At 35.2% G+C, this 26,235-nt stretch overlaps 1 protein-coding gene across 3 annotated transcripts in view; it reads left to right on the forward strand.

Moving 5' to 3' along the window:
- Positions 1-26,235, forward strand: part of LOC100475228 (cadherin-10) — a 173,147-nt gene that overhangs the window by 42,469 nt on the left and 104,443 nt on the right. Inside the window, exons 2-3 of one of the 3 annotated variants that reach the window (XM_034657062.1) lie at positions 15,634-15,726; positions 18,960-19,315. In XM_034657062.1, the coding sequence (XP_034512953.1) occupies positions 19,085-19,315 (231 nt within the window). In that variant the 5' untranslated portion in view covers positions 15,634-15,726; positions 18,960-19,084. Of the gene's footprint in view, positions 1-15,260; positions 15,324-15,633; positions 15,727-18,959; positions 19,316-26,235 lie in introns of those variants that run through there. The other 2 variants (XM_019800985.2, XM_034657061.1) reach the window with 2 other exon arrangements.

Genomic DNA, 26,235 nt, shown 5'->3' on the forward strand with positions numbered 1-26,235 from the left:
CATGAGGAGTTTTTTAAATGCACAAATCTTAATAACTTTAAAAGTGCTGTTTATTCAGTTTATATTGTTAATATTTCTTTTCCCCATTGAACATTGTTTGTTTCAAAGAGTTTCGTTATACCTTTAAATACTGATTATATATCACAGGATCTGGTTTATACTAAGTATTAAATAGTTGTTCATTGAATGGATTGATCAAGTGATGGGATAATGAAAATTTTTATTTTTTTCACAAATACTGGGATAACGCAATTTACCGCTAATACATTATATTTTGAGATTTTTTGCTAAAATACTCAGAACATAAGTAAATTAAGCCATTAAAGAACAACACATATTGTGTTGACAGGTAAAGTAAGAAAAGTCAAGAACAATGGTCATTTTGCTAACAGAATCCATTACTATTTCATATCTTTTTTCATTACCACCGATTTAAAATGTGATAATTCTATTTGCAATCTTCTTATTTTGTAAGACTATGTCTATGTTATTATTAAAAATACAAAATATTGTGTCACATACACTGTTTAGTGTACTTCTTCCTAATTCTAACATTTCTTGTCAAGGATATTTCAGCAGCAAACTAAGAATTCAGTTTGTCAGGCAGCTAAAATGTCCAGGTTGATGTTTTCAAATAAAAAAGGGGGGGGCTTGCTTTAAATATAAAATTACCTTTACAATAATACTGAGTTGATAATTTTTATCACAAGATAATCTTTAATATTTAGGTTAGACTAAGAGATAAAATATTTAATGCATTAATAAAACACTTTAATGAAAATCATCACGGAATATTTGCTTTTGCTTCAATATTAACAAAACTTCCATTTGTGTGATCTCAGATGAAATCCTTCCTAGCTCTGTGAATGATACGTAATTCAACTCCTTTTGAGAAATTATTAATTTGACTTTTTTAGGTATAATTTTGAAAGGTATAGTTAATAGGCATCCCTAGACAGTAAAGTGTAAAAAACCATATATGGAATTCTAACTCACGGCTCTTGAATTTCTCTGGGATTTACAAGATATTGTTAGAAAGTTTAGCATGTAAGTCATAAAAATATTATACCGTATTTATAATTTATGTTAGAAATTTGTGTGTGACTAAAGTGGAAACAGTGGGACCCTGGTGGTGTCTTTCATAACTTTTGTTCTCATTTATAATGCAACTCTGTCAAGTTTGTTTGTCTAGCTGGCTCTCCCAAAAGTGTGCCCTTCTCTATTTTTGTTCTGTTCCATCAGATACTTGTAAATCTAAATCCGTTTGAGAATAACTTTCCCACCTTTGCGTCTGGCTCCAAGGGAAAATGTAATCTTACTTCTGTCATCTAATTAGCAGTAGGAGTCTCTGTGCAGGAGCCTTGACATCAACACAAGTGTGATGAGCCAGTGCGCTGACATCGATGAACACTTTATTCAATTACACACTCCCATAAGCAGGCATGGACTTTCAGAGCCCTGTTATTTTATGCACTATCACCCTGACTCCCTGTTTTCTGAAACTGTGAGTGTCAGGCCAAACTCAGGTTATAAAGTCTTGATGAGATTATGTAGATTTTAAAAAGATCTTTAGCACACTGTGAGGTGTTAGGTTTAATCTGTTGTTTTGACAACTGGTAACTAGCTAGAATTAAAGAATACCAGGAAGCAAGATGGGGCTTATAGTATAGGGCACCTTTTTCTTTGGGCCACCAGTGTCTCAGAGTAGAGTAAAGGACCCTTCAATCTGAATAGAATTTCAAAATAATAAACCTTTCCCGGATACTGCCTGTTTAGATTTATAAATACTATGTGGTAGTTAGTTTTATGGATAATTTACAAAAGTACACATTCTTAAATGCTTTTAAAATTATTGAAATGTTTAATATTTGATAATGGTAGTACAATGAGGCTAAATAGCCTTTTTGAAAAATGACATTTGTCTTTCTATATAATAACTATCCTGACAGGTGCGAGGTGGTATCTCATTGTGGTTCTGATTTACATTTCCCTGATGGTTAGTGATGTTGAGCATCTTTTCGTTACCTATTAGCCATCTGTATGAAGGTATAATTTACATACAGTGAGCTCATCCTTTTTAGTGTAAAATTCCATGAATTTTGATAAATGGATACAATCTCATTGCCACCCTCACAGAAAAGACAGACCATTTCCATCTCCCCAAAAAGTTCCCTCGTCATTTTGTGGTAATTAGATCCCTGCAACCACTAATCTTCTGTAGTTTGAGTCCCTATATTTCTACTTTTTCAAGAATGTCATATAAATGGAGTTATACACTATATATGATTTTCAAGTCTGGTTTCTTTTCATGCATTTGGGATTCATCCAGGTTGCTGTCAGAGTTCATATGTTTCCACTGACAAGGAGCATGTTGGTGAATGGTTGCACCAAAACTCCTTTGCCCAGCACCCATTTGAGGACATTCAGATTGTTTCCAGTTTTTGATGGTAATGAATTATGAATAATGGGTATAATCATTTACATATACTGCAGCTTCATGTGAAAGAATGTTTTTATTTCTCCCGGACAAATACATAGAATGAGAATGTTATGCAAATGGTAAGTGCATGTGTAACATTTTAAGAAACCTCAATTTGTTTTCTGAAGTTGCAATAATATTTTGTACTCCCACCTGCAAAGTATAGAAGTTTAATTTGCTTTGCATCCTTCCCACACTTATTAATGTCTTTTTTAAATTTTATTTTAGCTATTTAATGTAATATAATAGTAAACACTGTGGTTTCACTTTTCAAGTTTTTATTAATGGTGAATGATGTTGAGCTTCTCTTTATGTAATTATTTGGCATTAAGTATTTTGTTGTTATTGTTGAGATGTCTATTCAAGCCTATATCAAACCATTTTTAATGGGGTTGTTTAATTATTGACTTTGATATTTTTTAATGTAATAAGGATAAATGTTTTATCACATATGTATTTGTAATTATTTTCCCCAAGTTTATGACTTGTCTTTTCATTTTATTATGTCTCTTATAAAAGATCATAATATATGTAATATATCATTATATTAAACATATATTTATTATGTGTATATGTATGCCTTTGTCTCCTTGATTTAAGATTAATTCTTCTTTTAATAGTCTATTTAAAAAAGGCTTAGATAATTGATTTGACATGACATGTTTCTCTTTACTGAAATTGATATTTAATGCTATAAGTATCCCTCTAAGCACTTCTTTACCTACAACCTACAAATTTTAAAATATATCATTTTAAAAAATTTTATTCAATTTAATAGCAACACAAAAAACAACAGGTTTTGGCGAGGATGTGGAGAAAGGGGAACCTCTTGTACTCTTGGTGGGAATGCAAAGTGGTGCAGCCACTCTGGAAAACAATATGGTTTTTCAAAAAATTAAAAATAGAACTACCCTATGATCCAGCAATTGCAATACTAGGTATTTACCCAAAGAATACAAAAATACTAATTCAAAGGGACATATGTACTCCAATGTTTATAGCACCATTATCTATAGTAGCCAAATTATGGAAACAGCCAAAGTGTCCATCAACTGATGAGTGGATAAAGAGTAATGAAATATTATTCAGCCATAAAAAGAATGCAATCTTGCCATTTGCAATGATGTGGATATATACACTAAAGCTATTTTTGATTAGCCTCCAAATTTAGTTAATTTTTTCCAGTTGCACAATTTCAATTGTAATTGCAAACTTAGGATGCACTTGCACTGCACACCAGACATATCCAATATTTGGGGGGGATGGAATTGGAAAGGACCACTACAAGCTTTATGATCTTAAATGATATATTGTTTTTTGTGTCTTGTCATATAGTTTTATCGTCCTTTTCTCAGTGTTATGGATTCTTATTCTTTGGTGTTTTGAAGTAAATTCAGAGTTAGACATGTGAGTCTACTGTCGATCTGTTGATGTGTGTGTGTGTTGCGCGTGCGCACACACACACACATGGATCCTGCTTGATTTGCTTTAGAATCCATAGACCAAGAGTACAGGTTGAATGGTCTTTATAACTAAAGCTGAGGAGGGCAGAAATTGGTACCTCAACTTACGCACAGTGCTATGCTTCCTATCACATTGTGTTCTCTGTTTCTATGGATATACCACAGATGTTTTATCTCTTCCCTGGTAGTTGTCCTACTCCTATATCAAAAATTGAAATCAGGGGTGTCTGGGTGTCTCAGTCACTTAAGCGGCCCACTCTTGATTTTGGCTCCAGTGGTGATCTCAGGGTCTTGGGATCAAGCCCCATGTTGGGGTCCACGCTATGCATGAAGTCTGCTTGAGGATTCTCTCTCTCCCTCTACCCCTTCCCCTGATCATGTGCATGTGCTCTCTCTTTCTCAAATAAAATAAAATAAAATAAAATAAAATAAAATAAAAAGTAAAAATTGAAGTCAGCTCTGTTTTTAGAGTTTTATCATCAAATGATAATGCTATAATCCAAGATAAATTATGGAAGTGATCAATGTGTTGGGCTTAAAAAGTTGAATATTCGTGTTGACGAAATCAGGAGAGATCTTGAGTGAATACAGGAGACTACCATTTTTGAAAATTAAGACTTGAGGTATATGCCTTCTTTGTGACCACTTTTTTCATTCTATAGCTGACTTATGAGGGAAAAAAAAGTGAAAATTTAATCTACATTCAATTTCTTTTCTATATCCCCTACTCATCTCCCCACTCCCAGGTATTTATGGTTCTTTCTGGGTGGTTGTAGTAGGCAGGAAAATAAGTTAAAAAGTCCTCAAATGGAAATGCATGCTATATAATATTTCCTTTGATTAACTCACTCTATTAAAAGCCATCCATGCACAAGAACACAAATACACACACAAACACGCAAAACAATAAAAATATGCCTTTTTCCAAGATGCGAAAGTCATGTTTGGAGGAATGATCAAAAGTCAGGATGTAACACCATGGAATAAGAATCCCCATGCAGAAATTCAGAATGTATCATGCACGCATGGAAGGGGTTATATGCTGAAGGTATACCAACCATCCAAGGAGCTGGGAAATGCTGAGCAGTGTTCTTGAAGCAGTAGTTTGCAGTTAACTTGAGTCAATGTCATTTTATAGATTATGTCTTAATGGTCCAGGATTTAGATGTACTACCTGCTTCTGGCACTGATCTTAACTCACTAAATTCTTATTAAATGATGCATCTTTCTAGTTCCCACAGTGATTGTTACTGAACATGGGTCAAGTATATAATTGTTTCAGGAACCTGTTGTTTCCTTTAGCATCTGAAAACTTATAAATTTCATTGCCTTCAATAGTGTAGATTTTTGTTATAGTGACTTTTTTTGTATTTCACTGGATGTAGGTACTAAATTAATCAGTAAAGCAGACTTATACACTGTAATACTTTCTAATGGTTAAAAATAATGACAGACAGGTGATAATTCCTCCATTGTTGTTTGCACAACAACAACAACAACAAAAAGGCAGATACACATACATGGAAACCAAAACTTTTTAAAATAGGTGGTCATAAAACTTATCACATGAAATGCCGAGAGCCATATTTCAGTTGGAATTCCAAGAGGCATCACTGAGAATTGACTGATAGTGATGAGGCCAGGAGCAGGGTGTGAAGTTAGTCAGAGTAAAGAACAGAAACTACTACATGTAGCCATGCTTTTTTAAGAAAATTTTTAATATTTTAATTAACTAATTTTCAGTCTTAATTCTAACTTTCCTTCTAAAGACACAATTCTTTAAAAAGAAAGACTGCAACTGAACCTTTGTTCTCAAAGGGACTTGAATAGCAAATTTATACTTAAAATTCAGCAGGTCAGTGATATGGGTTTTTTTGTTTGGTTTCCATGTATGTGTAGCAGGGAGAGGAGCAGAGGGAGAGAGAGAAAGAGAATTTCTAGCAGACTCCTCCACACTGAACTCAAAGCCTGACTCGGGGGCTTGATTCTAGGACCCTGAGATCATGACCTGAGCTGAAACCAAAAGTTGGCTGCTGAATCAGCTGAGCCACCCAGGAGCCCCTGTCAATGATATGTTTTAAGTCAAAAGCAATCTGTGGAATTCACATGTCCAAACACATTTTCATTAACATTTCTAATAGATACTCTTTATCCAGAATCTTACTATATGTGTCCAAATACTTTCATGGTCTGTAGTTCAAACACTTCCTGTGGCGTGAAATCTCCCACTACGTGTGTGTTCATCTTTTCTGTGCTCAGCAAACGGGAAGCTAGCCAGGATGTCTTCTTGATAATAGTATTTAAGTGTAAGTTTTAATTATGATAACATCTATTCATTATTAAATTAGGTAAGACATTTCAGAAGAGTGCAAGTGAAATCTGGTGACCTGAGTTATATTTCTGGTTATGACACTAACTATTTGAGACTGAACACATCATGTAACATTACCTTAAAACTGTTTCCATATCCATCAGATTAAATTATGAGAGAAAAACTATTTCTGAAGCTCAGTTCAAAAGTAGTTGATCATATGTTTGCTGCTAAGGTCAGAGCCAATTTCTCCATTAGGCAGAGTAGGCACAGAACTTAGGGCCCCCAGTACTTTTAGGGAGAGACCTGTGAAAGTGGTTTTATTTCTTTTAAAATCAGAGGTAAAAATTGAACTTTTAGGTCAAAGACAATGCTTTAATATGTAATATTAATATATGTGTCTTTACATGAAGGCCATTGTAAAATACATTTGCTATTATTATTTCATTGAGGAAGAAGCCCACAAAGGTAAACTACATAGGGCCCATAAAGTCATAATGAAACAGGAGAGCGAGATTCTTTCCTCACAGAGTCGAAGAATGAATCTCACTGACAAAGGAGAGTGAGCAAAGCAATAGAATTTTATTAAGTAAGGATACCGAAAAAGCTCTCTGGAGTGAGAGGGGTCTCAACAGGGTTGCCAACATGGGCTCCACAGACAGTCTTATTTAGAACTGACCAGGGAGCTTGTGGCCTTAACAATCTCATGACATCCTGGTTTGAGTAAGGACTGGTGATAACATCTTTAATGGCTTACTTCTTCTTTGGGGTCTGGTAATTCTTTGTTGGTAACAAGTGACTGTTAAACAGACCCCACCTCGGACACCTAGGGCAGAGTGGTATGACTTGATCCCTTATGTCTGGTTTCCTTACATCTCCACATTTTGGGGATTTCTGTGAGCCTGATCACATAGCCCCTACCTATCTCTCCCTACCTAATCCTGCCTGTCCCTTACTCAACGAGACCCTTTCGATGTATTTTGGTGGGTCATATACTTTGGGAATGATTGCCAACATGTATCTTATGATGGGGAGTGTGATATAAAGGAAGTTTCTGAAGGAATTTTTATGTGTTAGAGTAGACTTAGGGGATCCTGGGGGTCAGGCTAAGATTGCCTTTTGCCCTTAGCAAAGTGTCAACATCCAGGCAGTTAACTCCCTAGAGGAATGTCACTGCCTGTTTCAAGGACTTGTCAATGGGCTGTAAGTTATAAGGAAATTTTATTTTATTTACATTCCCTTCTACCTTTGCTTCCTACATCACTATGGATGGGTGGTTGATGTTAGGGCTCCAGGAAATTGAGTCTGTGGGTCTCTGGAAATTAAGCTATTGATAAGAATGCTTTTTTTTTTTTTTTTTTTTTTTGTAAACCACTAAGAAATTTGTAANAAAAAATTTTTTTTTTTTTTTTTTTTTTTTTTTTTTTGTAAACCACTAAGAAATTTGTAAACTGAGGGAGACTCTTGTCCTGCAGGACTGTAATCTGGAAAGTTAACCATTTGTTTTTCCTTCTCTTAGCTTTAGCTCAGGCAGGAGCGCCTGAGGAATGTCACACATATCCCACCTGGGGAGGTGGGGGGAGATTGATTGCAGGGTGTCCTCTTGTGCTCTGTTCTTAGCTTGCCTTCTGCTTCCTCATTGATAAGACAGGCCTGACTGAGGTAGAGAAAATGGCGGCTGAAGAATCAGGAGACTTGGATTCTGTATCAATAACAGGCCTGGGGACCTGAATTTAGGTTTGAGCTTAGGCATCTTAAGAATTGTGTCATACAGTCAAAGTGAAGTGATTCCATTTGTCAGTGCATATTGTCCTCTTTTCCCCTGAGCTTTGCACATTCTTTTCCCTGTTCCTGACCCATTACATATTCATGATCCATTATTCCAATTCACGGAGCACAGTTGCATGCCACTGTGTTGCCAGAACTCAGTTTAACTACCAGGCAGATTTGCATACATCATGCATGCATGTACACACAATGACACTGTTTCCTCTTCCCTGTGTGTCATGTAGGATATGATCTCTTGCAGAAAGATTTCTCAGACGTCTATGTTTGGAATAGGTGCTGTTTTTACCCATCAACACTGTTAGTTCTTAGACGGTGAGAATTGTTTCAGCTTTGTTCAAATTTGACAGCTTCCTTATAGCAAAATGTATGGCACGTAGAAAGTGCTCCATAAGCAGTGTGAGGGAAGAGTTCTGAACCTTAGTGACCCCGGCTACATCGTGAAAATTCTAAACATACTTCATTGAGATTGTGGAAAACAAAACACATCCACACGCAACAATTGGTACAACTAGTCTATTGGGGTGCTCATTAAAATCTAGCTTAATACTTCAAGTATCTACAAAACTCATACCATGTTTTAGAGTCTAGAGTCTACACTTAAGCATTGATATATTTAAGACTTAAAAACATGAATAAAGAATAGAAAATAAAGAAATAAACCTTGTATTGTCTTTTTAGTTCAGTTGAAAACTACAATGAGAGTACTATTAAACATTGAGCCGAGCATTATGAAAAATAGAAAATAAATTACAATCTGGTCCTTTCTGCCCTCAAGAAGATGAAATTTAATGCAACGCTATTCCAATTTTATGTTTCAGCTACAGATGTATAATTTAGGAGTTAATTCTTTTTTATGTAATGGGCCTCCACATGGAGATAAGATAGGCTATCTACAAATGAGCTTTTTAGTATTGTGCAAATATTGAAGCATAATTAGAATAAAAAATTAGTGCTGATAAAATTGTCTGCTTCTTTTATTTAAGCCTGACCATCTCATAAATGCATGTCAAAAGATCTGTCTTATGATTACTGTGCTTATCCACATGTAATAACTATACTTATAAATTAAGTAGATATTTTATGACCGATAATATTTTGACTAATTTTACAAGTTAATGTCACGTCTTTTTGCACTTTTAGGTTTAACAGCAAGAACACAGTTTGCTGTATGGTTGATCCCAATTTAGTGCCTATGCTATAAATTCACGTAGAAAAACATGCTGAAGTGTGTAGTGATTGTTTTCATGCTGTTTATTAGTACACTCACAGGTCCTCAAACAAGTAACTTTGAAAGGAAATTATCTTTAAGCATTTTTTTCTTCTAACTATGGACATTTTTTCTTGATGTTTCTCTAAGAATGCGTTACATGAGGAATGATGCCCTATCTTGGGAAGGAATTTCCAATAAAACTGTCAGGCCCTCTCTCCCCATTTCTTCATTCATTGCTTTTCAGAGGCAGTTCAAGTCCTGGATCAAAGAAAATTGGGTACCAGATGGCTTTTATCCTAACATCTTTAAGTTACCCTGAGAGCATTCTTGCTACCAATTTCCACATAGTGAAATAAATCCTAGCTACAGTAGAATGAGACTTCCAGGAAGCAGCTGGCATAATGTCACAGCTGTATTAGCACTGCTAACTTGATCGAGGATCACGTTACATCTGGGACTGTCACTTGCTACTGAAGTTAAAAAGGCTGCTGAGAGCGAAGCAAGAACTCTTGGGTGTTATTCTTTAGCTTATTAGCGAGAACCTTGGAGGAAATGACCACACCAACTTAACGAGTCTCACTCAGCAATGCTCTCCTTACTCCTGCCACATGCTTTATCCACCCACAGTCCGAAATTTATGTGTGTTGTATCTGGTTTTGCTAATTATCATGTTAAAATGTTAGCACATAGTCGAGTGGAGAAGTGTATTACTGGTTTGTGTGCAGGTCACATTCCTGGGGAATAAAATTAATTTCACATGGTTTTGCTTGAAGGGGAATTTTAATCTGAGAAGAATAAGCAAGGATCAGAGCTTCTTGAAATTCTGTCTGCATTGGTAACAATCGTAGCAATGTTGGATAACTTATCTGATACTAGCAAACCTTTGTGTTACATATTTCATTCAAAAAGGATATAGTGGTTTCCGATTTGACTGATGTTTTGTGTGATTTCTGCGATGTTATGTATAAATAAGATGTGAGCATAGAATGCTATAAATGGCCCTTGACACGTTGTTGTGCTTTTTTAGAAAAAGGAAACCAAGTTTCCTTCTCATTGAAATGTTTTTGAAGGAATAATAATATTCAGTCCAATTCCAAAAATATTTAGTACTTTGTGTAATCCCTTTATTTTAACTTGTGACTCAAGATGTAAGACCCTGCTTTAAACTTGCAGTCTAAACAGAGATACATATGCAGACACATACTTAAGATAGAGTGATAAATATTCAACTTAGTATTATATATTTCCTATGACATTAGAGCACAGTAGGTAATGTGTAATGAACTCTTGGAAAATATGATCAAGCATATGGACTCATATTATTTGAGTCCTTAGTGTAGTGCTTTGATTCAATTATCTCACATAGTGCTTTATACCAGATGCATAAAATGGTATCAGCTGCATAAAAAGGAAGTATTTAGTATGCACTGGCTCATTTAAATTGTATAAACACACCTGAAAAATGTTCCTTTATTTCTCAATGTTGAAATGTCATTATGCTGTATTGGTGCTATGAAACTCTAAAAGGATTAAAGTTGTTCATCCATAGAGGCTTGGATTTGGTCTAAATATCTTTAGGATTTTCTGTTATGATTATAAATGGCAAAATTAAAGAAAAATTTAAAAGCTAGTACATTAAGATCATAATCAACATAATTAACTGACTGAAGAATGACTAATTCCTTTTATTAGCCAAGGATGGATTACAGCTTAATTGATCATCTGTGATGTGTGGAGACCTAATTAATAATTAGATGTGTCAAAATGTCTATTATATTATATTCTGTAATTTTCCATTCTCGGCTTACATATTTATAAATAAAATTAACATGTTTTAGAGAAAATAATGATTTTGATAAATATTTCAGAGGAATAATGAAAACTCTCTGGTTATAAAAATAATAAAATTCGGACAAGGATTTGAAAATGTACATATAAAGGAAAACACAGTTTGTAGTTTGAGCAGATTAATTGCTGTCGTGTGCTGACTTGAATCAAATAGGTTCTTCTGATTTAAAAAATCTGGGGAAAAAAGCTGATTATTTAGAAATAATAATGATCTTCCTGCTGTAGTCACCTTATATATATTTTCCCATCAGTGGAGCAGGCCACATACCTAGCTGTGAGTCATTAAACAGGAAAAAGTCATAAACACATTCTGAAATGATTTAGGTTTAGAGGTCTTCCAGGGCCTTTCTGTTCAAAGTGTGTGGTCCAGCCTCATTGGCATTACAGGGGAGCTTGTTACAAATGCAGAATCTTGTGCCCCACCCAGACTAAATGAGAACACTGACATCTAACCAGAGCCCTAGGAGATGTGAATTTACATTAAATTTTGCCAAGCACTGATCTAAAGCAATTACAGGAATGCAGAATGCTAAGAGATGGTTCAATAAATTTTTTTTAAAGATTTTATTTATTTATTTGACAGAGACAGAGACAGCCAGCGAGAGAGGGAACACAAGCAGGGGGAGTGGGAGAGGAAGAAGCAGGCTCATAGCAGAGGAGCCTGATGTGGGGCTCGAACCCATAACGCTGGGATCACGCCCTGAGCCGAAGGCAGACACTCAACCGCTGTGCCACCCAGGCACCCCTCAATAATTTTTAAACTTCATGTGATACTCATGCTAAGTTACTTTTGAGATTAAAATAAGGTACTGTGTGTTTGTTTTTTTAAGATTTTATTTTATTTATCTGACAGAGAGAGACAGCCAGTGAGAGAGGGAACACAAGCAGGGGGAGTGGGAGAGGAAGAAGCAGGCTCCCAGGAGGGAGCCTGATGTGGGGCTTGATCCCAGGACCCTGGGATCATGCCCTGAGCCGAAGGCAGACATTTAATGACTGAGCCACCCAGGCGCCCCAGTACTGTGGTTTTGAAAGGATTTCCTAAAAATTTAATTTACTAGCTGGAAATGACATTTAGAATTTCATTAATTTTTAGCAAGGAAACAGTTTAACTGTGGCCTCAACTCACTTGATTCCTTCTAATTATAATTCTGTTTACAGTTTCAAACAAGTATAGGTCCCTTATATAATATTTCCATATTCTAAAATTTAGCTTTTATTTTTCACCATAAATAACCCAACCTATTCAGAAAAACCCTTTTATAACATATTTATTACTTAATTCAAGAAATGTTCAGTTAGCACTTATATATACATAACAACAAATCACTAGTGAGGGAAATTCAATAAAGTGTAAATACCTAGACATGATTTGGAATTATATATTGGTGAGGGAGTAGTTTATATATGTAAAAAGTTACATGTTAGACTTGAAATGAAATAAACAATTGGAAATAATGTAACATATATTTTTTAAAAAAATCACCTGGTTCTAGACACTGCAATGACTGTAAAGTTCAGATGTTATCTTGCCGGTAGTTAGATATGTTAAAAATTTTTAATTGATTTGGGTCTTGGTGAAGTGGGTTTTGGAAAATTAATTTAGCTAACACCCTGTAGGATATATTATGAAGTAAAAAAGATGAAGGTTAAGGAAATCTGTAGTTCTATAGTATACACTTTTTGCATCAAATGATGATGACTTAAATAATGTGTTGACACATAGCATGGGGGGGGGGCAGTGGGAAGAGCTGACAGCCATGAAGAAAAAAACCCAAAAGCAAGTATATATATTGACAGACCATGTTGGAGATGTACTTGATTTAATGGAAGTGTCAAAGATGTTCTGTATTTTGAGTCAGGTTAGTGGAAGAGTAATTATTTGTGGTATTTATAATGAAGGAGCAATATTTTGAAAAAGCTAATCACTGGGCTTCTGGCTACATAAAACATACCTGAGGAGAATTAACATTAGAAAAATTAGCTGTTGGTTTGTTTCATTTAATTTCCTATTTTTATTTTGTGTTTCTGCTTATGAATTGTTCATTTCTTTTACAGCATTTTTAGGTTTCTAAGAAATTTAAGAGGAAGGTACAGAGATTTCTCATATGCCACTGTCCCCACACATTCACAGTCTCTCCCATTATCAACATCACTTACCAGAATGGGGGTGTGTGTGTGTGTGTGTGTATACACTTTATTTATTTATTTATTTATTTTGCTGAGGAAGGACCTACCTTGACACATCATAATTGTTCAATGTCCATAGTTTACCTTAGGGTTCACTCTTGGTGTTATATATTCTATGGGTTTGGACAAATATATAAGGATGAATGTATAAGGTTGATGGAGATTTTACTGCTCTATCCTCTCGACCAGAGATTCTTTTCTCAGCCATGTCCAATATACTAATGAGCCTATCAGAGGCCTTTTTCATTTACGTTACAGCGTTTTTTATCTCTTGCATTTCATTTTAGTTCTTTTTCAGGATTTCCCTCTCTCTGCTTACATTGCCCATCTGTTCTTGCATGTTATTTACTTTATTCATCAGAACACCTAACATATTAACTAACCATAGTTGCTTTAAATTCCAACTCTGATTAATTCCAACAGTCCTGCCATGTCTGGTTCTGATGCTTGCTGTGTCTCTTCAGTTTGTGCTTCTTTGCCTTTTGGTATGCCTTGGAATTTTTTTTTTTTTAATTTTTGATAGCTGGACATATACGGGTAAATGGAACTGCTGTCAGTAGTCCTATAGTAATGTGATGGGCTAAGTGTAGGGGCAGGGGAAGCGTTCTATAGCCTATGATTAATATTCTCATTTAGTGAGCCCATGCCCTGGATTGTGAACTTCACAAACATTTCTCAGTTTTTTCCTTCCGTCGGTGAAACATGATGGCTTGAAGGGACTGAACCATATAGTTCCCTTTCCTCACATTAGTTAGGCTTTGATAATAATACTCCAGTAAATTAGGCTCTGGTTAACTAGTTTTCCCTGAAAGCAGACCTTGTTAGGAACAGAGTGATCTGGGCATTTCAAAATGTTTTCTACTCCCCTGTTGAAAACGTAGGGGATTTTTCTCAGATTTTACTGTAGGAACCTGGTCAAGCTCCTGCAGATAAATCTCACAATATTGAGGAGGCCCCGCCCCATCACTGTATGCCCCTGGAGTTTTTAATTTTCAGAGTTGTGTGCACTAAGCCTCCAGTCATTTGTTAATTACAGTTCAGGTTTCCTATACAATTACTGGTTCCAAAATGGTTTCTGCTCTTGAGTCCCTGCTGGTAAGTCTTGTTTCCTTTATTCATCTGTCTGTCTCTGCAATCTCAGGAGTACTAGTTTGCCCAGAATCCTTCTATGGATCTTACGGACCCAGAAGAGTTGCTGATTTTTCAGTCTGTTCAGTTTTGTGTTGTTAGGTTGGAGCGGTAACTTCAAACTCCTTACTTGTGGAACAAAAACGATTATTCTTTTTTATTGCTTAGTAACATACTATTGTACGGATATACTATAATTTGTTTATCCATGCACCTGTAATGTTTGGTTTGTTTCCTGGTTTTTTGCTATTATCTGTAAATTTCTCTAAACATTCATAGACAAGGTTTTAAAGCTTTATTTATTTATTTGAGGGGGGAGGGGCAAAGGGAGAGAGTCTTCAAGGAAACTCCCTACCGAGCTTAGAGTCTGACCGGGAGGAGTGGGGTGGGAGTGGGGTGGCTAGATCTCACAACCCAGGAGATCATAACCTGAGTCAAAACCAAAAGTCCGATGCTCAACTGACTTGAGCCACCCAGGCACCCCTCATATAAAAGGTTTTAGATGAGCATATGGTTTCATTCCTCTTTTATAAATATCTGAGAGCAGAAGACTGGATTATACTGTAGCTGTGTTTTTATCATTTAAGCATCTGCCAGTCCTATTGCTGCTGTAACAACTTACCACAAACTGAGTGGCTTACCACAACACAGATTTATCTATTGCATATCTAGAGGTCAAAAGTCTAAAATTAAGTTGTCCAAGTGGCTGTGTTCCATCTGGAAGCTCTAGAGGAGAATCCACGGTTTTCCTTTTTTTAGCTTCTAGGCTTCCTGCATTCTGGCCACTGCCCTCTTGCTCAAGACACTCTAACCTCTTCTTTGATCTTATCTCGTGCTGTGGACTGGTCCTCCTGCCTTCCCCAGGTGAAGATCCTTGTGATTACGATGATCCCGCCTGAATGATACAGGGTACTCTCCTGAATCTCTACATCTTGCAGTTAATCCGCACGGTTCCTTTTACCTTGTAAAGTAATATGTTCACAGGTTCCGCAGGTTGCAGGGATTAGAGTGAACATCTTTGAGGGGCCATTTTTCAACCTACCACATTGCCATCCGACGAGATTGTACCATTTTTACATTCCCATCAGTAGTGTACAAGAGTTCTACTGCCTCCACACCCTCAGTAACGCTTGCTAGTAGTCCTTTTAATTTGCTTTTGTCAAATAATGAACCATGTTGGATATGTTTTCATGTACTTTTTTGCTTTCTCTATTTTTAGGTAAAGTGTCAGTTCAACTATTTTCCCCGTTTGTTTATTGGGCTTTGTGCTTTTTGATTTTTGGATTTTGAGCATTCTTTGTATATTCTAGATGTAAGTCTATAATCAAATATGATTTGCAATCTGTTATTAAATATTTCTGGCTTGTCTCTTCTGTCTTATATTTTAGACACATTTTAATGATCTTAAATCAGTATTAAATAATGCATTTTACAGTGTTCAGCCTCATCAAGTTGTATATGTTGAACATGTGCAACTTTTTGTATCTCAATGATACCACAATAAAGTGATTTAAAAATAAAAATAACATAGAAACAAGAATATGAAAATATTAGGGTTGTATTTCACAAAAAGTGAGCAATATTTGTATACTGGAATCAATAAAACACTACTGAGATGAACTCATCAGTGTAGAGATATACAGGGTTTATAGGTCAGAAGAATCAATGTTGCTATGATGTCCATTTTCCTCACATTCATCTAAAGATTCAGTGCAATCCCAGTCAAAATCTTCACAGGCTTTTATATAGAAATTTCAAAGTAATTATAATTTTTTAAAGATTTTATTTATTTGAGGGGGGCAGCAAGAGAGAGAGTATGAGTTGGGAGAAGGGCAGAGGGTGAAGGAGAAGCAGACTCCCAGTGAGCAGGGAGTCCAACATGGGACTTGATCCCAGGACCCCAAGATCATGACCTTAGCCAAAGGCAGACTTTTAACTGTTTAAGTGACTGAGCCACCCAGGTACCTGAGGTAATTAAAAAATTTAAATATAAAAGGCAACAACATACACACACAAATTAAAAGAGGAGCAAAGTTGAAGGACTAACATTATCTGACTTCAAGACTTATAAATTAGAGTAATTTGGGTGGTTTAGTCAGTTGAGTGTCTGCCTTAGGCTCAGGTCATGATCTGAGGGCCTGCATCAGGCTCCCTGGTCAACGGGCAGACTGCTTCTCCCTCTCCTTCTGCTGCTCCCCTTGCTTGTGTGCTCTCTTTCTCTCTCAGATAAATAAATAAAATCTTTAAAAAAATAATAAATTGCAGTAATCAAGACAGTGTGCTATTGGTATAAAGATGGGCAAAAAGATGAATGTAATAAACTAGAGAGCCTAAAAATAGACCCACAGATGTAGACAAACTGATTTTTGACTAAAGCACAATGGTGATTCAATAGAAAAAGAATGGACTTTTCAACAAATGGAGCTTGGACAACTGGATATTCATAAGCAAAACAAAGAACCTCAATCCGTATTTCACACCATATACAAAACTTGATTTAAGTTGGATCATAGACCTAAATGTAACAACTAAGACTATAAAACTTTGAAAAGGCAATGTAAGAGATACATTTTCTTTACCATAAGTGAGGCAAAAATTTTTAGATATGGGACCAAAAAAAAAGCCCAATGTAGTATAGAAAAAAAAATTCATCAATCAAAATAATCAAAATTAAACACTTTTGACTTTTAAATTTTTACTTAATTTTGTCATTGTTTGAAATGGTTTTATCAAATAATATTTATGTAAAATATATTTTAAACATATTTTAATAATATTTTACTATAGACCCTTCAGGAAACTTATCATTAAATAATAGAAACTAGAGCAATGATGAGAAAAAGATCCCATGCATATGTGGAGCCCAGCTTTCATAGGTAGCATCTCCACCTACTCCTTCCCCAAATAATTTGCGCTTAAGTTTTTAAAATTATAGATAATATTATAATTGCATTAAAAATGATCATCAATATATCATATAGTTGTTGAAATATATTTTAAAATGAAAAAAAGAGATATGAGAATGCTGCTTCAATACATGTTAAAGCTTTAACAGAAAAGAGCAGATACTGTGAATGACACACTTTCTTCTAACTCTTAGGAACAGTGTGTGTTTCTGGAGAATACCGTCTATCATTCCCCGTTATAAAAAAAGACCGACATTGTTTTGGTAAATGTTCCTATTACTTAGAATCCAATCAATTTAAGTTTCTGTAACGTCAGTGCTTTGTAATGTAGAATCAGTTTATGTATCAGATAATTTCTATACTCAAAGTACAGCATTACATGACTTCTTTTAATACAGTTTACATCTGTCATGTTGAATGCTTCACATGCTGTAGAAAGCTCCACTGCCATTTAATACACTCAAGGGAAATACTGCTTCACCATTAATCTTATTTGTAAAGCATGTTTGCATTAACCTTTAAATCTTCTTAATAAAACAAAACCAAAAAAGTAAGCAGATTGTTTACAGATCATTGTGGATGAAAGCATGAATGTCAATGTCATTGCTGGGGTAGTTAGAATGCATTGCCATATTAGAGAGAGAAATTTGATTCCTTTTGGTCCCCAAACCACTTTTTTGTAACAAATATTTTATCATATTCTGAAATAAAATTCATGCCTAACAGAAAACAAACAAACAAAAACAATCTACAGGGAAGATTTTAAAATAAAAATAATATCGTTAGGATTAACAATAATATAAATGAAGAATAAAATAACTATGATTTCAAAATACATATTTCCATACATAAATGTTGGGGCATAACTATATAGAAAAGGGGATAGTACTTGGATTTTTGAATCAACTTACAGTGTATTCATTCATTCAATTCAAATATTTATTGATCATCTGTATGTGAAGTCTGTTGAAGACACTGAATACAGCAGCAAAACAACCCATGGGATTATAGCAGGGAGACAGAATATATCCCCAATAAATAAATAAAGCCCTTGTAGTATATCCGTATATATGAAATATAAGGGGAGGTTTCAAGAAAGACCTAAAGGAGGCAGGAAACAGAGAAACACACTAGCAAAATAAAACCAAATAAAATCACATGCCCCAACCCCCACCCGTCCCCACTCTCTCCCTCTCCCCCATCTAAAAAACTAATGCATAAAAAACATTTAAATATCCTTGCATTGCACAACAATGCATGTTTTCTATAGTTTTTTGTTTTCAATGTTTTATGTTAAGTTACTCTGAAAAATTGACATGCAAAATTAACTACATCTTCACTTTATATAGGTATTATAATTCCTGAAAACTTCTATGGCAAAAGAAAAAATAAATGAAAGCATTATATGTCCCTTCCTTAAAATTTGTTTGAAAGAAGTTATTTACCATTATCTTTTCATAAATTTAGACATGTTACTAGACAAGTAATGTCTCCCAAAACTACTCATTATTTTATATAAAAGAGGGAAAGTAAATATTTTGACTGCTATTAGTTATTTTTTATCACTTTAAGTTTAAAGTGACAGGTAACATTCAAAATGTTGTCCACTGACTTTTTTTATTTGTTTGTTTGTTTAAAGCTTTTGGAAACATGTCCAAAACGTTGATGAGATGTTGGAAGCCAGTTGAAACACAGTAAAATTCAATCCAATAAAATAAGACTGCTTTCTCTTCGTCCGCGTTGGAAATTTTCAAGAGGTGAACTATGACAATATATCAATTTTTGGTACTATTTCTACTCTGGATATGCCTGCCACATTTCTGTTCTCCAGAGATAATGTTCAGAAGGACTCCTGTGCCCCAGAAAAGAATTTTAGGTGCACGAGTACCAAGGAGTGATGGCAAAATTCTGCATCGTCAAAAACGTGGGTGGATGTGGAATCAATTTTTCTTACTGGAGGAATATACAGGATCTGATTATCAATACGTGGGCAAGGTAAGTCTACATTGAAATAACAAATATTTACATTCTTTCTTTATATGTCTTAGGGAATTTGAAGGTTTTTAAGATCATCATTCTAATAAATTTGAATCTCTAAATATCCCTAAAGCAGTAATTGTTTATGGAATACAAATTATAATTTGAAAAACTATGGAATACGTAAACACAACATGATAAAGGTAGAAATTCATTTGCTAGGATTAATTCTGTCCCCTTCCTTATGGATTAAAGAAGTACTAAAGGGGCGCCTGGGTGGCACAGCGGTTAAGCATCTGCCTTCGGCTCAGGGCGTGATCCCGGATTTGTGGGATCGAGCCCCACATGGCTCCTCTGCTATGAGCCTGCTTCTTCCTCTCCCACTCCCCTGCTTGTGTTCCCTCTCTCGCTGGCTGTCTCTATCTCTGTCAAATAAATAAATAAAATCTTTAAAAAAAAAAAAAAAGAAGTACTAAAAATTGTACTTTTAGAAGTTGTAGTTAGAAATCAATGATAGAAAGCTATAGAAATCAATCATAGTGAGAGAACTGTATGTCAATATAGCCATTTAAAATCACTATATATATACATATATATATGTGTTTCACATTGCTCTTGATTTCAGCAAGGAAGAAAAGACGTTTAAAAGTTGTTTAATATTCCACAGAATGAAAAAGCAAATGTCATTAAAAGTATGACCTAAGGCTCCCCAAAATAGCTTTTTTATAAGAAAACTTATTCCAGATATGAGTGTTATTTATTTTTCTTTAAGTGTCACTATGGGCACATTTATATAAAGGAAAAATAAATAGAAGACAAACAGGTAGAAGTAGTTTGCTTATTGTGATATGTGTGCAGAGACAAGTTTTCATCCTATTCAATTATAAAAGTGAGGAAAATTAGTTGTGGTTGGGAGTGGAATGAAAAGTCAAAATGAATGCTTCTATATACTACGTTTTATTCATTTTTAGTTTTCTTTTTCGGCACTATCTGAATGTACTAGAAGTTAGATAATGTCTTAAGAATGAATTCATGTTCATAGTCATGGTTATTTTTATGGACACTATGAAAATGTATCAAAGAAACAGAGAAATACACTAGCAAAATAAAACCAAATATAATCACATGTTAATACATCATTTGTTAATACTGTAAAATTATGATACATTACTGTGATGGAGAATTTTGTATTAACCTAACCGTAAATAGCTTTGTTCAAATAATTAAAATTGTGTTAAAAGTGTTTATCCTCTAAGAAAAACTATTTTTAAACTATTTTTTAAAACAATGTTTTTGAAAATATTTTTTTTATTGATTTTAAAACACTTGGATATGTTTTTTCATGTTCCAATTACTTCAGTCCTTTTTAAATGTCTGGCAATGTGACAAAGATGATATTAAAGGTTAAATGTTGTGTTGATTAGAAGGAGAAGGAAAAACAATAGCAATATGAGCGATCTTATGAGAAGGCACATTGTAGCCAGACTTATCACAGGTCGTATCTGACTGGATGCCTAAGGTCAGAGGGTTAACGTAAATTTTATGATTGCTATGATACGCAACTTTTAGTGTATGAAAGCAAGCACATGAAAATGTAATAACAGAAATCTAGACCAAAGAAACTATAAAATAAATAGTTTCCTTTGGTTCTTCCTGAACATAGCACTCATTTGGCTTATTTGCATGTATTTTCCATCATCTAGTGCATTTTAATGAGGATTTATAAGTGTTAATAAATTATCATAACATTATAAACTCTCACATGATAGTCAAGTGACTTCTTATGCACTTTAATTTGTTCTCTCCCAGAAGAATGTCAACACCTTGAGATCAGAGACCTCACTTTGTCTCTAATTCTTTGAGTAGAGCTTAACATTTAGTTGACTGAATTGACCCGAGTTGCACTAGATTGAATTCCCAGAATCATCTGGTACAACTTGGCTCTTTGGTGGGGAAAACTAGTCTAGAATTTAAATCCCTATGGGCAATTAAAGCTGGTAAATACGTAAGGTATATACATCTTGATATACAACCCAAATTTTATTCTTCTTTACTTTGCTTGATAAAAGCAAATAAAAACCCGTATTTAGATGTAAACATTCAGACCTGTATATGTCAAAAAGGCAATGTGCAATATAGAATATTTTAATAAACATACATTAAAATGAATATAAAAAAATTTAAATCCCCTATTCTTTCCAACAGTACTTAAAATAAATTTATTATATATTCTTTCTTTCAGAAATTCCACTTCCAGTTATTACTACCTTTAAAGTAGAAATGTAATACTGATGCTAAGTGAGTCAATGTCTCTAGGTTAGTTTAGATGCAGTAGTAATACATGTTCTAATTACTTGACATATGGGAAGATGATAGACACCCCATTGTAGGTGGGAAATATTTGGGGAACTCCGAACAAGAACAGAGAAGAGAAGATTATACTGATGGAGTGAGGACAAGGCTGAAAGCACATGTATGAAAAGGAAGAACATTTTTTTAAAATACTAAACAATTTGGGGCACCTGGGTGGCTCAGTCCATTAAGCGTCTGTCTTTAGTTTAGGTCATGATCCTAGCGTCCTGATATTGAGCTCCACATCAGGCTCCCTGCTGAGCAGGGAGCCTGTTTCTCCCTCTCCTGCTCCCTCTGCTTGCATATTCTCTCTCTTTCTCTGTCAAATAAATAGCCTTTAAAGAAAATTTAAATATTGAACAATTTGCCAACCAAATCCAATCAAGAATGGATGGCATATAATTTCTCAGATAAAAGCCCATTACTACTTAAGGAGTTAAAACAGAGGGAAAAACCAATTGCTTTTCATTGGGTAAAAGCAGAGGGAAGCTTAGGAAAAGCAAGCACAGAACCAATAATCAGAGGAGCTAGAATGTAACCTTGTTTCTTACCACTGTTTTTCTCACAGTTAATGAGAAACCAAGCCAACCAAAAATGAACTCAAAGCATTTTTTTGTTTAGCTCTCAATGATCAAAATTTTCTTCTACGTCATTCAATCAAACACATTCTAAACCAAAATGTATTTGTTGTAAATTCTTCTTTCTTTTCAGTGAGATAATCACAAAGCTGACTACCTTCCATAGCAAGGGGTTTAAAACTTGAACTTCAAGTAATCTACTTCTGTACGATGTTGCTTTCATTTTGCAACCTTCTATAGTTGTATTACAATTTAAGACTTGAAAAACACTGTAATTATAAACTATTTCTATCAGTTTAAGCACAACTTTATTTTTTTTATAATATTTATTTTGTTATATTAGTCACCATACAATACATCCCCAGTTCTTGATGCAATGTTCCATGATTCATTACTTGCATATAACACCCAGTGCACCATGCAATATGTGCCCTCCTTAATATCCATCACTGGCCTATCCCAATTCTCCACCCCTCTCCCCTCTGAAGCCCTCAGTTTGTTTCCCAGAGTCCACAGTCTCTAATGGTTCATTCCCCCTTCTGTTTACCCCCCTTCATTCTTCCCTTCCTTCTCCTACCCATCTTCCTGTTTCTCATATTTCATAAGTAAGTAAAACCATATGATAATTGTCTTTCTCTGCTTGACTTATTTCACTTAGCATAATCTCCTCCAGTCCCGTCCATGTTGCTGCAAATGTTGTGTAATCGTTCTTTCTGATGGCTGAGTAATATTCCATTGTATATATGGACCACATCTTCTTAATCCAGTCATCTGTTGAAGGGCATCTCGGCTCCTTCCACGATTTAGCTATTGGGGACAATGCTGCTATGAACATTGGGGTGCATATGGCCCTTCTCTTCACTAAGTCTGTACCTTTGGGGTAAATACCCAGTAGTGCAATTGCTGGATCATAGGGTAGCTCAATTTTTAACTTTTTAAGGGACCTCCACACTGTTTTCCAAAGTGGCTGTACCAACTTGCATTCCCACCAACAGTGTAAAAGGGATCCCCTTTCTCCACATCGTCTCCAACATTTGTTTTTTACTGCCTTGTCCATTTTTTCCATCCTAACGGGTGTAAGATGGTATCTCAAGGTGATTTTGATTTGAATTTCCCTGATGGCTAATGATTTTGAACATTTTTTCATGTTTCTGATAGCCATTTGTATGTCTTCATTGGAAAATTGTCTGTTCATATCTTCTGCCCATTTATTGATTTGATTATTTGTTTCACGTGTATTGAGTTTGAGAAGTTCTTTGTAGATCTTTGATACAAGTCTTTTATCTGTAGTGTCATTAGCAAATATATTCTCCCATTCCGTGGGCTGCCTCTTAGTTTTTTTGACTGTTTCCTTGGCTGTGCAGAAGCTTTTTATCTTGATGAAGTCCCACACGTTCATTTTTTCTTTTGTTTCTCTTGCCTTTGGAGATGTGTCATGAAAAAGGTTGCTTTGGCCAATGTCGTAGAGGTTGCTGCCTATGCTCTCCTCTAGGATTTTGATGGATTCCTGTCTCACATCGAGGTCTTTCAACCCTTTGGAGTTTATCTTTGTGTATGGTGTGAGAGTGGTCAAGTTTCATTCTTTTGCATATAGCTGTCCAATTTTCACAGCACCATTTACTGAATAGACTGTCTTTTTTCCACTGGATGTTTTTTCCTGCTTTGTCAAAGATTAGTTGCCCAAAGAGCCAAGGGTCCATTTCTGGGTTCTCTGTTCTGTTCCATTGGTCTACGTGTCTGTTTTTGTGCCAGTACCATGCTGTCTTTGTGATCACAGCTTTGTAGTATAGCTTGAAGTCTGGCAACGTGATGCCCCCAGCTTTGTTATTCCTTTTCAGCAATTCCTTGGAGATTCGGGGTCTTTTCTGGTTCCACACAAATTTAAGGGCTGTTTGTTCCAGTTCTTTGAAAAAAGTCATTGGTATTTTGATCCAGGATGGCATTGAAAATGTAGATTGCTCTGGGTAGCATAGACCTTTTAACAATGTTTGTTTTTCTGTTCCATGAGCATGGAATATTTTTCCATCTTTTTGCGTCTTCTTCAATGCTTTTCAAGAGTGATTTGTAGTTTCTAGAATATAGATCCTTTACGTCTCTGGTTAAGTTAGTACTGAGATAACGTATGATTTTTGGTGCTATTGTAAATGGAATGGATTCCCTAATTTCTCTTTCTTCAGTCTCATTGTTCGTGTATAGAAATGCAACTGATTTCTGAGCATTGATTTTGTATCCCGCCACATTACTGAATTGTTCTATGAGTTCTAGTAGTTTGGGGGTGGAGTCTTTTGGGTTTTCTATATAGAGTATCATGTCATCTGCGAAGAGAGACAATTTGACTTCTTCTTTGCCGATTTGGATACCTTTTATCCCTTTTTTTTTGTCTGATTGCTGTGGCAAGGACTTCTAGTACTATGATGAATAATAATGGTGAGAGTGGGCATCCTTGTCGAGTTCCTGATCTTAAGGGAAAGGCTTCCAGCTTTTCCCCATTGAGAATAATATTTGCAGTAGGCTTTTCATAGATGGCTTTTACGAGATTGAGAAATGTATCCTCTATTCCTACACTCTGAAGGGTTTTAATAAGGAAAGGATGCTGTATTTTGTCAAATGCTTTTTCGGCATCAATTGAGAGGATCATATGGTTCTTGACTCTTTTCCTGTTGATATGATCTATCACATTGATTGATTTGCGAATGTTGAAGCACCCTTGCATCCCAGGGATGAATCCCACTTGGTCTTGAGGGATAATCCTTTTAATGTACTTTTGGACCCTCTTGGCTAGGATCTTGTTGAGAATTTTGGCATCCATCTTCATCAGGGAAATCGGTCTGTAATTCTCCTTTTTTATGGGGTCTTTGCTTGGTTTGGGGATCAAGGTAATATTGGCCTCAGAGAATGAGTTTGGTAGTTTTCCTTCTGTTTCTATTTTTTGAAACAGCTTCAGGAGAATAGATATTATTTCTTCTTTGAATGTTTTCATTCATTCCCCGGGGAATCCGTCAGGCCCTGGACTCTTGTTTTTGGGGAGGTTTCTGATCACTGCTTCAATCTCTTCATAATTAATCAGTCTGTTTATATAATCAATTTCTTCCTGTTTCAGTCTTGGTAGTTTATAGGTTTCCAGGAAGGCATCCAGTTCTTCCAGGTTGTTTAATATATTGGCATAAAGCTGTTGATAAAAGTTTCTAATGATCCTTCTATTTCATTGGTGTTGGTTGTGATCTCTCTCCTTTCATTCATAATTTTATTAATTTGGGTCCTTTCTCTATTCTTTTGAATAAGTCTGGCCAGTGGCTTATCGATCTTATTTATTCTTTCAAAGAACCAGCTCCTAGTTCTGTTGATCTGCTCTACTGTGCTCCTGGTTTCTAATTCATTGATCTCTGCTCTAATCTTGATCACCTGCCTTTTCGTGCATGGGTTAGGCCTATTCTTCTGTTCAAGCTCCAGCTTCTTGAGGTGAGTATAAAAACTGCATCTTAGATTTTTCTATTCTCTTGAGTGAGGCTTGGATGGCTATGTATTTTCTAAGCACAACTTTAAATCACAGTTTCTTACTGCCTGATTCTGTTGCCCTGGACACATAATTTTGAATCTCCAGGTTCCAAATATTCAAATGAAATAAATAATGACACTAAACTAGATACTCTTGAATTTGCTTTAAACTGTAACAGATATACAGTTCTAAGAGAAATACTAATTTTATTTACTGCAAAAATTTTGTCTTTGTCTGCATTTCATATAATTTTTCTCAAGCGGAGAACAGCATGTTAAAATTAGATTTTTAATCAAAACCATATACTGAGAAAATTCCCAATACACCAAAAATTTAAAAACGTCCTTGGGTAACAATAAACCTGATTCTGAGTCAGCATAGTAAGACAATTCACTCCAGGAAGTGAAAACATAATAATACTTTAAAAGTAATTAGGGTAACTATCTACATTTCTTGATACAATGAAAACAACCAGGTGGTGGCAGGTGAGGGGGGCGCTATTGGCATCTAGT

The sequence above is a fragment of the Ailuropoda melanoleuca genome, chromosome 3 (genome assembly GCF_002007445.2).
Source record: "Ailuropoda melanoleuca isolate Jingjing chromosome 3, ASM200744v2, whole genome shotgun sequence".
In the NCBI taxonomy this organism is placed as follows: Eukaryota; Metazoa; Chordata; class Mammalia; order Carnivora; family Ursidae; genus Ailuropoda; species Ailuropoda melanoleuca.